This window comes from Daldinia decipiens (genome assembly GCF_022478715.1).
Source record: "Daldinia decipiens strain CBS 113046 unplaced genomic scaffold F4813scaffold_62, whole genome shotgun sequence".
NCBI lineage: Eukaryota > Fungi > Ascomycota > Sordariomycetes > Xylariales > Hypoxylaceae > Daldinia > Daldinia decipiens.
Genome location: NW_026054605.1, coordinates 18,935 through 32,667, shown reverse-complemented (window position 1 = coordinate 32,667; position 13,733 = coordinate 18,935). Strand labels below are relative to the sequence as shown.

At 48.0% G+C, this 13,733-nt stretch overlaps 3 protein-coding genes across 3 annotated transcripts; all 3 read right to left on the bottom strand.

Moving 5' to 3' along the window:
• Positions 1 to 148: 148 nt before the first annotated feature.
• F4813DRAFT_394459 (Vps53-like protein) lies at positions 149 to 2,837 on the bottom strand (the record flags this gene model as incomplete). The annotated part of the gene is made up of 2 exons (XM_049247570.1): positions 149 to 2,703; positions 2,798 to 2,837. 2 exons carry the CDS (start codon positions 2,835 to 2,837, stop codon positions 149 to 151), a joined length of 2,595 nt encoding a protein of 864 aa, XP_049094614.1.
• A 912-nt stretch (positions 2,838 to 3,749) lies between these two features.
• Positions 3,750 to 5,413, bottom strand: F4813DRAFT_303048 (glycoside hydrolase family 18 protein). The gene is made up of 4 exons (XM_049240792.1): positions 4,961 to 5,413; positions 4,647 to 4,878; positions 3,991 to 4,559; positions 3,750 to 3,909 (listed from the first exon to the last, which is right to left on the bottom strand). Exons 1-4 carry the CDS (start codon positions 5,141 to 5,143, stop codon positions 3,820 to 3,822), a joined length of 1,074 nt encoding a protein of 357 aa, XP_049094613.1. The 5' UTR covers positions 5,144 to 5,413; the 3' UTR covers positions 3,750 to 3,819.
• A 6,059-nt stretch (positions 5,414 to 11,472) lies between these two features.
• Positions 11,473 to 13,701, bottom strand: F4813DRAFT_303007 (uncharacterized protein). The gene is made up of 2 exons (XM_049240791.1): positions 12,947 to 13,701; positions 11,473 to 12,882 (listed from the first exon to the last, which is right to left on the bottom strand). Exons 1-2 carry the CDS (start codon positions 13,388 to 13,390, stop codon positions 11,935 to 11,937), a joined length of 1,392 nt encoding a protein of 463 aa, XP_049094612.1. The 5' UTR covers positions 13,391 to 13,701; the 3' UTR covers positions 11,473 to 11,934.
• Between the last annotated feature and the right edge of the window lie 32 nt (positions 13,702 to 13,733).

The following is a 13,733-nucleotide window of genomic DNA, read 5'->3' as shown; positions in this document are numbered from 1 at the left end:
AATTAACCAGGCTCGGATTTTGACCAGACAGGAACCTTATCAAGTATTCACATAAACATTATCTACTCGAAGTCAACGAGTACATATGTACACCCTTCTCATAAAGGTAAGATTTATCCTATTTCATCCCTTTATTTAACCCCTTCACTCATCGTCCTCCCTGATGCTCATCCGCGCTCCCGTCCCTCTTCCCGAACCTAACGCCTAGGCCGCCGATATCCCTACGGAAGAACTTGCCAAAATTCTTCAGGTTCTCGTTGATGCTGGCCGCATTATTCTGCGCCGAGCCGCTGCTACCATTAGCGCCCCCTGGTTGTCCCTGCTCGGCAGGGTTACCCATCCTCTCAACACCGTCGCGCGCTGCATTAAGCAACTTCTCTCCTAAGGAGGCTGCGTCGAAGCGCGAAGCGGCGCCTTGTGCTGCTGTTGACAGAGGTCCGGAGGCTAGACGGTCAATGCCTAGACCTAAGTTCAAGTTATTGGCACTGCCGCCGCCCGCGCCCACCCCACTACTGCCGAACCCAGTTGCGTTCAGGAGCGGCGTCAATAGCGGGCTCTGCGCAACCAACTTACCGCCGCCGCTGTTAGCGGGTCCGTCACGGTGAATGGCGAATAACTCGATCAAGTGCACCTGCTCCTGTTTGCGGATACCCTTAAGTTCGAGGATCTTGCGGAAGTTGGTATCGGAGCGATCGCCCACGTGGATCAAGTAAGCCTGCACGAGCCCCTCCGGCGGACTTGGGCGAACCTGGAGCGTCTTCAGGAGCGGGTCTATGCGCGTCATCGTTGCATTGACGCGCTTGACAAAGCCTGCTGGCGGCACGTGCGGTGTCTGCGACGAGGAAGACGGGTTGTGGTGCGAGAGCAGGGTTTCCAGGGCTTTAGTTAGGACGTACTTATCCAACAGCATCTGTTCGGCGCCTACTTCGGATATAGGCCTGCACTGGACGATGGCATGAATGTACGAGTTTGCTAGTTGTTCCACTAGCTTGTCGGCGAATGCGCGCGCGTACTGCTGCTTAACCACAACAGCTAGAATTTCCTCTACCTTTGCATTAATATGACTGACCAGTTCACCTACGTAGGAACTCTGGTCTCCAACACTTTCCATCTTGCTCCAGTTCGTGTTCTTCATCTCACGCCAAGCGCCCTCGCAATCTGACTCGACTTTGTTGACAAGCGCTATAACTGCAGCACTGGCGACTCCCAAGAATGCGTCAGCTTGCGACGATAGATCAACCTTTGGCACAAGGTCATGGTCTATACGTTTTTTGATATTTTCTTCGAGCTGTCCCGTGTTCGCATGCCAGAAATCTGCGGTGTTCAGGACAAGGATAATGTCATGGAGAGGCGTCCCTGCCGGCCCCGATCTCTGTAAAATCGTGAGCAACACTTGTTGTGCATATTCATCGAGATATTTAGCCAATGTCTTCGTCAAGTCTAATAACCGCTCACTCGTCGAAAGCTTAGCGCATTGCGATAAAGTGAGCTTGTAGAAATGGAAGAGCTCGATAGCAGAGCTGATGACAGCTTGCGGTGAAAACTCTTCGTCGGCTGGCAATAAAGGTTGGGCTTTGTATTTAGGGATCATAGCCGCCAACGCCTTGTCCTGGGACTCTACCCATAGACTTAGGTAAGGTTCGAAGGCCACAGATATCGACCCATTGAAGCTCTGGGTTCTTTCGTCCGCGGAGCTAAGTGTATCAATACTTGCCCGTGGCTCGTTTGAAAACCTCCGTTCCAGGGTCTGCTCGAAGTCCATCGTCTCCTGCAGACAACTCAGGAGAAGGTTAACATCAATCTTGGCACCGTCCACCCTCCTCATGCTCTTTTCCAAGATACCCTTATAGTCATCTCTTGTACCGTCGCAGAAAGCCATAGCCAGAGTCTCGCCAACTCTCCAGTGCGGTGGGAATATGCCAGCATGTTCCTCCTCGTAGCTCTTGACCATCCTCTTGAACCAAGCGTACCGTCTTCCAATATTATCCAAACTTCCAGCTTCATCATTCCCTCTGAAGACCTGGCGGTATTCCCGCAACTCGGTGTTGATGTACCACGTTATTAGTCTCGCCCTCGCATTATCCCCGAGCGCATCCATGACCCCGCAAGCCTCGACCAGTGTCGCCTTCCTTGACCCGACCTCACTCTTAGCGAACGCTATCTCGAAGTCCTCGCATACTTGCTCCAGCAGTTCCCTCTGTAACTCGCCCACACCTCGGCTGAGTGTAGCGATCTGGTCTATACTTCTGTAACTATTGAAGTGGCGCATAAGTTGTAGTACCGCTTGCAGAAGACTCGCGCATTCTCTGTATTGTCTCGTCTTAGCTAGTCCTCTCAGCTGTTCATACGCCGTAGTCAACATCTGTAGCCGCTTAAGGGCCGTCATAGATAAAGTCAAGTTTCGTTTCGTGCCATCGAGTCTCTTAATATCGGCAGTCATGGAGGTAATATTCTGCTCAGTCTGAATAGCACGTGAGCGCACCGTTTCGATCTTCTTGAAGAGACCAGCGAGTTCGGCCTGGGCGGATTGCATGCGTTCGAGGGAAGAGTTAGGTCCGTAAGCCTGGGCCGTCTGGAGGCTTGATATTTCGGCTGAGAGGTCATTGTGGTGGGATTGGAGGGTTGACGACACTCGGGATATAGATGATACGGTAGAAGGATGAGAGAAAAGTAGGTTGAGGTTCTGAATTGGATCATAGTCGGCTAGTCTTAGGTGTTAGCTAGTCAGCGAGCCCCTTTCTCGTATATCTCCATGGAGAAGTCAAGGACCATAAGAACTGATGAGAAGAGAACTGACCTGCGTCTAATGACGGAGGCTCAGATGTGATGCCGTTCATCTTAAGCAGCAGAAGCTAATTATGGTGAGTCGCATTGGGTCATACGTGGTAGTTTGGAAGTACGAAGTACGAAGTATTCCACAAGTATTCCACAAGTCTTGGATATTGTTGTAGCTTCAATGTCTTAGCTTATACAATGACGCCGCTAACGCATAAGGTTAGGTACCTAGGTATCTAGGTATGCATTAAAGCTGAATCCAGTATTATACATACCTAATCACGTGTCGTTTGGTTTATCGATAAACCTGGCCGGCCCTCACCTTATGTATTTGTTTTGGTTCACCTTTGTTCACTTTAGCTCACCTTAGCTCACCTCCCCCACTCTGCATAGGCGGGATGATCCGGTCCAATCAGAGATGAATGCACTATAACTTCACTTACTCTTTTTGGAAAGGTGCCTAATTGGTTCCTCTCACCGAAGGTCCACGGAATTCAAGTCCAACAATTTTGTAGGTTAGATTTATTGCAATTAAGCATATGTTTATTTGGTGAGAATATTTAGAAATCTTTCTTTCCTAGCCTATCGAGTCTCAGCCATCTCCCAACAGAATCTGCCCTAATCCCCCTTAATGCATCATGCAATCCTCCTTTATGCCTCCGTCTATTCGCAATGATCTTGTAACCTCAAGGAAGCGCTTCTGGTATCTGTGGTATCTGTGGTATCTTCAATATATCTTCAATATAAACCCCGCACCCGTCTTTGCCCGTTTCTGTCAAATGTTGTATACCTGCTTGTTACTTAGGCACTTAGGTATAATGATATCGCCAGGTCCAAAATGCAGAAGGCCATCAGTGTATCTCCTTAAACAACTCCAACTCTTGAGTGATGCAATCCAAGCATGATACGCTGTCTCCAGGAAAGCCAAATCTTGATGAATCTGCCCTATAAATAGGAATTTAACGCCTTGAAAATGCAAACAGTCATGATGACCGCCTCAACTCCGTTCACCAGGTGTGATAAAAGCCCAAAATATTGATTCGTTTACGAACTATGCAACGCTCGGAATCCGGCCGCGATCAAGCTTCGAGATTTTTCTCGGGAGTCAGCGGGTCCGGACCAATAGAACAAGCCCTACATTATCCAAATTAGAACCATTCTGTTTTGGTAGCATTGGCAATTAAAGGGTTTAAGAAAGGAACAACAGAAACTTACCCCGAGTCCTTTCTGTTTGCAGTATGCTGCCTTCATCTTGACGGTATCCGGGTTATCGTAGGTGACAAATCCTCCATCCCCTCCGACGCAGCTCGCGGCCCCTATCCGTTTATCCACAGATTCTTTGGCATGTTTTCTTGGCAATGTGCTGTATTCGAATATGCCGTCTTCGCCTCCTGCGCCCTTGTTTCGATGTCCCGGTCCGCTAACCCCGAGAAAGCTCCGTCCGTATAGGGGAATGCCCAGCAAGATTTTTCTAGTTGGACAGCCGTGGCCTACAAGGTATGAGACACCAGACGATCCTGATGTCTCGTCCTTGCTCATCGAGTACAATTGGGCCTGGTGCCCGCTTCGCTGTGACCACGAACCGCAGAAGTCATACGCCATCAGGTTTACGTAGTCGAGATAGGACGCAGCTTGCGCAATATCGATATTATGCAGAACTGAGCGGCTTGCTGGGAGAGCTGCCGTGACGAAGAACTGTTCCTCCGGAAGTTGGACCCGCACGGCGGCCAAGAGCGCAACGAAGTCGGCCCCTTGTTGGGGGTCCATGGGGTATTCCCAGTTTACTAATTACGGGAGATCAGTAAATTTGCAATGTAACATGATGTAACCTTCCGGTGAGATGTGGGGGGAGGGGAAAGGAGAAGTCATACTGTCAATACCATCCATACCAGAGGCCTCCACTAAACCTCGCGCTGATCGCGCAAAGTTATCTCGCAGCAGAGCGTTCGAGGCAACGACTGGGAATGTCTCACTTGAAGTGCCGCCACCGATCGATATGGTGACTTGCAGATGCGGATGCTTCTGCTTAAGATGCATCAAAGATCCAAGCCCGCCTTGGACACCGTCGCAAGGGGCTTGAGTATCTGCCCACTCGTCGCTCAGCTAGACCAGATATTAACGTCAAGATTCCTGCCGTGTGTAACTTTGGAGTATGTAGCTTGAAGCAAATAAACTTGAAACTTACAAACACGGAACCGTCCGCCGCTACGTTAGCGAAGGCGTAGTACACGTGGTTAATGCAGCTATAGTTCATCATACCCGGTGAGGCGCCGTTATAGATCTTGTGATTTGGAAAATAGGCGGCGTTCGTGAGCATGACATTGGACGCGCCAGCAGTCTTCCGCCGTCGAGATGATGAAGAGCTCATATTGAGTAACTATTTCTGGCGACGAAGAATTCTAACTGTGAAGATGAATTATCGAGGCCGCTGTGTCTGTTTGGGAGGCTTTCTAAAGAAATATTCGAAGGAGTCAAAGAGGAATAGTCCCGGTTTTAAGTCGAGGAGCAACAGCCGGAATACCAATAACTACCAATAACTAAGAGGATAAAAGAACTTAAGATGGCGCATATTGAAATTACCTTCGTGGTATAAATGGGTACCTGTCTTCGGCGAGTTATGAAGTGTTATAGCTTGTATTTATTGTCTCAGAGCCACTATTAGATTAGAGCCCGAAACCACCAACCTTGCGTGTGAAACTTTTATACATGAGAGGCTTGGGAGAGACCTGATCAGCTCCCAAGCGCGGAAGCGGTGGAGAAAAGCGCAACATCATCAACTTTTTTTTCGCCTCAAGGGGGACCATCTAGGTACATATGTATTCGGATACCTTACGGAGATCGTTCACTGAGCTATCCATGCATGACACAATTGCGACGGGGATCAGTACATATATAGGGCCGCTATATGGTCAGCTCAGGCGGAGGAGGGCGGGCCAGTAGTAAACAATCGCCAGCCTGACATAGCCCGAATGAAAGGACGGGGTGGGATTGGCGGTCGAAATTCCATCAGCTCGAAAGATAAATGGTGAAGGAGACTGGCTGTAGTTACTTAGTTGGGACATAATATGATTAGGCATGCAAGTAGGTAGGGGGAGAAGAAGATGGACCGGCGTGTCGCGGGCTGGCTATAGGGAAGGGGTTAGGCCATCTGCTAAACTAGTAACGGCGCATAGTACAGTAATGAGGAATGAGGCCTTCCGGGTTTGATTACCTGCCTCGAAGGGGAGGAATTGGCCGCCTGTCTTCGGGCTGATGATTCCAATGGGCTTCTGATAGAGAGTGGGGTTCGGGAACGGCGTTGTCAAAGAGGGACAGGACCCTGAGCGACGCTATCTTTTAGGGTTGGCAATGTCGTAATGTTGCCTGTCACAAATATAGATATGATATGTCTGCATATCTTGTACGTACAGCACAAACAAGCAACAAACGCGGATGCTTCTCCTTGGCGGGAGTCAGCCGATCATGACCTCGCCGGGCACGTAGAGGGACATCGGTCACTGCGGTGGAAAGGTGCCACGACTTCAAATTGACCCATGGGCTGGCAAATCTCCTGCGAGCCGGATTCCGCTCTTTGATTACTTTTTGGTGGCCTTAAGTCGTCCGTTTGGGATTAAAACTACCCAATCAGCCTAGCTTTCCAGTCGGGGCATTGATGACTTGTGGAGCGTGGGATGAATACAAACGAAGCTTCTACAACGTAGTATGTAACATTAGGCGAGCCCTAACCTAGTGAGGATCACAGATGTACCGAGGCGAGATGTGTATGGAAAAGGGAAATGCTATAAGAAGCTTGATAAACGACCTGGCTGCCAAGACGTATAAGGATGCAGTTAACGAAGCGGCACGTAGTATACCAAGCCTGTCGCTGCGTTGTCTCGACAAAAGTCCCCCTCTCTATCACCAGTCGAACAGAAACTGATGGATATAAGCGGACCGGGATGCCGGAGAAATTTCACCAAACCCTTGTCCTACGTTAGACATCTAGTATCGATTTAAGAGATGGGAGCTAGCCAAGAGTGATTCAGGATATGACTCCTGGATATAGAAAAAGAGGCGTTCTAGCTCTATGATCTTCATATACGGGGATTATACCGAAGCCCTCAAACTTAAACGTCATCAATTAGCTTAGGGGTCCTGACCACGGAGAAAAAATTACCTAGCTGAGGAGGTTAGTTCTTCTAGTAGACTAGCTGCTGCCATGGATAAATACTAGGATGTAATTTGCGGAGGATTTGGTTCAGCCTCCTTGAATATCTCACCTGGGATCTTGAGCGAACTAGCGAATACAATTGTCTCTATAGACATATAAAACTCAATGTTAGTTATTGTCAGATGCCATCACGCCTTCTTCAAATGCGAATCTCGCAGATACGCATGGAAGCAAGATCAGTTGACCGGCGTATAACAGTCCCGCTATAAAGACAACAGTGGAAGTATCGAGAATCCGGGTACGTAAAGGAATCAAATGGAGACCTTTCGTATGCAACGGTAAGACAGTAACTCCGACTTGCCTATTCAGGTTGATTTCCAATATTTTAGTCTTGTCGCCAACCTAGACCTAGCATCTTGGGATGTGCATATTCGCTATGTGGAAAGCTTCTCGAAGGTCGCCCCGCTCGCCCAGGGATAGTTATACGGATATGGGTAGTATGGGAGGAGTCGACTATGTAGGTTAAGGAAGAACCTTGGACAAACTGCCCTTGCCTCGGTCTGTGAGTATACGACGGCTCTGATTGGCGATATATCTGTAGCCTTCGACTCCTTTAGGCAAGCTAACTAAGTAGGCTAGCTGTAACTGATTATAATGACGCATCTGGGGTGCAGGGAACCAAGTCGGTACGACCGAGATGAGGGATTCCGACTTCTCCTCGACCTTTGACCGAGCTGATAATGCGAGCTGCAGAGCCTGCAGATGCTAGCATAAGAGCTCCAAAATATATATCATTTTATTATTATTATTTTCGTGGAGGTGGCATATCTACCTGTTATAAGAAGAGGATCATTACATCAACTCCGCTTTTTACTCCTGTGATCCTGTGGGGGAACCATACAACCTGCAGCTGAGGTGAAAATCATTTCCAATAGAAACACAACTTCCTCACCTAACTTTGTACCACGAAGAGACTCGCGATATTGGTCCTAGGAGAAACATTTCAGAGAAATATGATGTAGGATCGTAGTATAAGAAGTAGCTAGAGCGTCCGCAATATCGCCGTCAGCTTCCCGGCGAACCAGATCCGAATCCGCTTGGCACTATTTAGCTCTTTATCCAGAACGCTGGGACGTCTCAGCACCACGCTAACTAGAAACTGTCTGCTCCAGATGTCACATATATGACAGGTCGGATGGTTGTTGGATCAGATTACAGGTCATAGCTCCATAGATCTCACCGAAAAGCCAAAGAGGTTTTCGGTTTACTTGATATAAGTTGACTGTCTCCTCTCAAGAGACAAGCATGGGTCCACTTACCGAACAAATACAGGCATAACCTGGGTAGTCAGGTCGAGAATGTCCAAAGCCAGGCCTCTTCTCCGTGGTAATACCCCGTCAAGTTTAATTGTTAATACGTCTTATAGACTCTTGCATAGTACGGTAGCATCGCAGCACGGCGCGGACTAGATACTTGAATTATGCTAGACCATTCAAGTTAATTAATCGAGGTCTACAGCGTAATGTTCACCAGTCAACCCCGAGAATTGTTAATATTGTCCCACCCCGGACTAAATTTTGGATATGGCTAGACATGGCTGCTGCATGGCGTCAAAAGTGTAGGATGTACATACCCCTTATCTCTTTGGTATACCTACCTAGGTACCTACTAGGTATGCATACCTCTTAGCGTGCCCGAGCATCATTAGAGCGAGCTTACACTTCTCGATGTTTTCCAATAGCTGCGTGTTGTGATGGGGATTTCCTTGGTGAAAATTTTTAACCAACATACATAGAGGCTAAGGATGGAGGAGTCGAAGATCCCTTGACCCGGAGGTATTACGGACGACAATCATCGACTACCAATGGAAAAGAGAGGCGCTAACGCAAGCAATGGGATAGACACGATTCGGGCCTAGCCGTATTTTGTTGAGCCTCCACACGGGAAATGCTACCCAGGCGACTATTGGCTAGACGTGATAAGAAATTACCATGGTTTAATACTGCCGTGAACTGATGTACTTGTGTCAGTCGATAAATATGGCCTGTTGCCTCATAATTTGGAGTTCAATATTGTCTAAAATACATGTGTAGTATGCTTAATGTATGTATATCCATAGCCAGCGTCGTACATCCACGAATCACTCGTATTCGCCGGTTGCTTCTCCTGTTACAACGATCGTTTCCCGAGCTTCCGGATATAGGCTGGTCGTACAAAGCATTACTACGTCTTGTCTCTTGATGGATGTACCCAGGTAGTCTGGTCTCGCATCACGCTGCATGAGCCAGTCCAGCAGCGCTTATTTCGAGTTACCTCGCAGGGAAAGGGAAGGTCCCGAGTGGAAGAAAATAATGAAAAGGATTACTGGAAGAAGGAGAGTTTTGCAGAATATTTACCGAGATATTCGTTTATACCGATGCGCATGTGCCGCATGCATTCCAGGCCGGTCCAAGTGAGTTGTATCCAGCGGTCTTCGGCAGCTAGGTCGGTACTGCGTAAGTAAATGTGTTCTGCGTATAAGCATGTACACGCATACTAGTTTGCTCGTCGTACACAATATGTGGTTGCGATCGATGTTGATTCGCATACTACCGCGCGATAATCCCTGGACCTGATCAACAGCGCGTCTAGTGAGGCTATAGTGAGGCGAGCCAAAGTGACATCAAGTAATAGTGATCGTCGGATCGGCTAGCCAGGCGAACGTGACAGTTAGCCGCCGCCCGCCAGCGAGGCTTCGATGGCCGAAGGATTTATTGGTGCATATATGCTGCCGTGTAAGTGGGCCTCGGCAACGAAATGGAAGCGGGAGGGATCCGCAGGTGATAAAGTGCTATCGCCGAATGATACGCGGCCGGAGGTTTAAACGACGACGTCAACAATTATGTAAATTATAATAATAACCATGGTAAATCGTACCACCATACATAGATTGTGTTTGGTTTACGTTGATTTTCGATGCCGTTCATACCGGGTTTACGAACTTTATGATAATAATGGTACGGAATTATACAGCCACTTCCACTCCATTTAGCCCTACATAACAAAGCCGTAGGAGCACGTGCTTGTCCTGAAATTCCTATTAGTGATGTCAGCCAGGTCGCTGTAGCTAAGTATTCAAGAGATGATAAGGCTTACGTACCATTGTTATGCATTGTCTGTGTTCTAGAAGTTATTCTAAGATACCTATTGGCATGCGTGTACGTAGAGAAGTGAAGCAGCGTGGTTGGGCATTCATAGGGAATACATACAAACCTATAATCCAGAAGGTCACAAAACATGCATATACAGCACTGTATGCAAATGCAGCCTAATAGTAACACCCTGGATATCATAATCCCGATATCAGGTTGATGATTTGCCACAACACGTAGCTCCTCTTATACGCCAACCCTGTTCTCACACGTATAAATACCAACCTTCTCATGCCACCTCGTTGCGTAATACAGAACTTGGAATCCCGAATTCTAGAAGTTGATACCTTACGACACGGTAAGTTCTAGGATCTTACTTCGAGTTGGGCGGTATTATAGTTCTAACACTTTGTCATATTAGGCATTTACGCTTTTTGACAAAGTCGGTGTAGAGTTGAGAAGGCTAATTGAGAGACACGTCGAGAAAAAGCTTCTACGAACCGACAATCATGCTCATATTCGCCATACGCCAAGGCACTATTATGTACGACTCTTTCGCGGTACAAGGAATTGGGCATGAATACCAGAGGACGATGGAAATAGACTAACAACGAAAGAAAAACAGGGAATATCTCTAATAATAAGAGCAAGCTCAAGTGAGTAGATACACATTTACTAAGTTTATTCAAGGTAATGATAAGTCTCCTTCATGAATAAGAGCTGATATATTGACTAAGATCTAATACTTAACTCTGAAGTCCTACTAACCTGGAAGTTATGAATTTCGGCAATAGTAATACCAACAAATCGTCGAACAGCTACCTAAGTCAGAACAGAAAACTACCTACTCGGAATACAACAACAATCTGACAATCCCGACCCTGTCTGTTGACATACTACGGAATCACTGAGCTACCTAGACAAAGTAAACCAACTTAATCAGGTTGTGGTTCGCGCAACCAGGCTGCTTTGTCACTATTTGCTTACACCTTGACAAATACCAAGATCTACCTAATTTGGTAAGAATTCTTTCACCCATCGTTGGAAGCCGAGAACGGACGATCTTATATTTAATTTGTACTCAGGTTGCAAAGCATCCGTTTATGCGCCGAACGTGTAGAGTGAGCCCGGTAACCACCGCGGCTAAGTGTCTGACAGTAGTGAGAAGACATCATGTGAATGGCAGGTGAGGTAACCTAATCGACTAACTAAGCTTCTTCATGTGTGAAGGGTAAAATCTCACCTAAAGACAAATCCTTACTGATGCCTCGTACCGTCCCTGGTAGAAGGCCCTTAACCATCCCCCCCTGATATCAGTTACCTGTTCCTAGTCTCTAAAATCATGTGCACTAGGTTGATCTGAAGGCCATATATACGGCCATGGCGCCTACCATTAGTCGCTCTTAAGAATGAAGAACATAAAGGTTAAGGATACAAGCGATAACTTTTATAGAGAAAGTTGTCTCTCGCAACTTAATTCACGGCATTAACAGGTACCTAGGTATTATAATCCAGCTGGGCTGATGACATATATCCCACTAATCCTCTAATCTATGAATGTAATGAATATACCTAAGGCGTTGCACCGTAAAATAGAAGCTCTTGGTGAATTGTGTTGCTTCTTTTCTCGCTATTATAAGACGTTACAAAGGTAAACCACTACCCTCCAGTCGCAGCAACTCATGCCCAAGCAAGATTTCCGGTCGGGCTTGCTTAGAAATGATATTTATCAAGCCATGGGCTTCAATCCAACCGCTGGTCTCTAGCTAAGTACCTACTACCGCCCCCTTCCACACGAGGGGTTCATCGCCCATACCCATCCCAACGTTTACATTAAGGATACGATGAAGTAACGAGACACTAATGATTTATCTTTCGTTAAGAGTTTAATAGATGCTCAATGGCGCCTTGTACGCTCCCGCCGCTTCGTCGCAGGGCGGCTACGTTTCTGTCGAAATCATAGAAACCCATGTCGTTCAGTTGTCTCAATTGTTCCGCGTAGCGTTCCTCAGGAGGTCGGTTGTCTGGTGGAGCGGGCGATCCTGATGGCGACCCCATACCTAGAACTTGGACCATCTGCTGTAAAAGCTCGGGGGTCACGGGGGGCAAGTTGCCCAAAGGGTTTGCGCCCGCGCCTGCACCGGTTCCAGCACCGACACCGGCGCCGACACCCGGAAAGGCACCACTTCCACCAAAGAGACTAGCAAAGGGGTTAGGAGGCTGACTTGACGGATTTTCCGTACTGGTTCCTTGACCTCGGTTAGTACTGGTATTGCCGCTTTCGGTTTGTGCGCTACCTGTCGCCTGGGTTGCCCCTGGGCTAGTTGCGCCTTGAGCTGGCTGAGCTGCCCCGAACGGGTTAAAGAAAGCACCAAAGGGATTAGCGGCGGCACCGCCACCACCGGCACCTGGAACTTGAATATTGCTCCAGGTGGTTGGGTCGAACGGGTTGTACTGGCCACCGGCGTTCTGGTTGCTACTAGGATTGCTGTTGGCATTATCCTGTGCACTACTAGAAGATAGATCACCAGGAGTAGTGTCAGTCACACCAGGCATGGGAAAGGCATTCTGAGCAGCTTGGCGACCTCCCATTGCCCGCTGTAATCGTGCGGCTCCTCGTAAGGCGTCAGGGTTGGTCATCATATGGCGGAAAAGCGGCGACCGCACAATTTCGCGGGCGTTGGGGTTGTTTCGTAACATAGGATTCGACTGAATCATCATGTCGATGAAGGCATCGTTGTTCATCATCTCATTCATCTGTTGAGCGACGTTCGGGTTGCTGAGCATATTGGCTAGCTGCTCCTCGTCCATCATGGAACCGACCATCTGAGCAAGGCTTATATCAGTCTTCGGCTCTAGTAATAAAGAATATCTACGGTGAAAAACTCACTCCGCCGTCAGGACCGAACATATCTGCGGATGGTAGATTGGTTAAGCCGGCGTATCTTGCACCAGTCAGACCTGCTAAGGGGTTGTTTGCCGTGCCCGCAGCCATATTGGTGGGAATTTGGGGCGCTGTAGGCGTAGAAGAGGATGTCGATGACGAGGCTGGGGCGGGTGTCGGGTTGCTCGCAGCGCTTTTGACTAGGTGAACGGTATTACCGTTCTTAATCCTATACGTGCTCAAGGGCTCCTCGTTCTTCATGACACGGCCAGAGTAGATCAAACGTTGTCGGTCAACAGGGATATCCTCGAATTCGACACCGGCAAGCTTCTTTTTCAAATCGGATACGGTAGCGGTCTCGGCCATGGTGATGGTATGTTGCTTATCGCCCGACGTCTTCACCTTGAAGGTGACTTGAGGGTCAGAGCCGCCCTCGGTTGGTTCAGCCATTTTTGGGATCGATCGTCAATTGAAATGTTGAGAAGACACAACAGTGATGTTAACCGAAATGTCCTAGGAGCGATTCTGATTTTAATAGCAAAGCAAATAAGATAGTTGTTCTGCTGTAGCTACCTAGGAAGCCAGGAGATCGGATAGTAAGAAAGCCTAACGAGTCGATGGAGGCGGCAATGGTTTAGATCAGGCGAGGTGTGATTGGGTGATGAGGTGTTGGTTGGCGATGGTTGATGATTGTAAGAGGTAGGTACCTAACTTAAGGTACCCTGATGAGTACATACTGAGGTTCTGGTCTAGGTCTTAACGTGGGGCAGTCGGCATTGACCGATTATCTAAG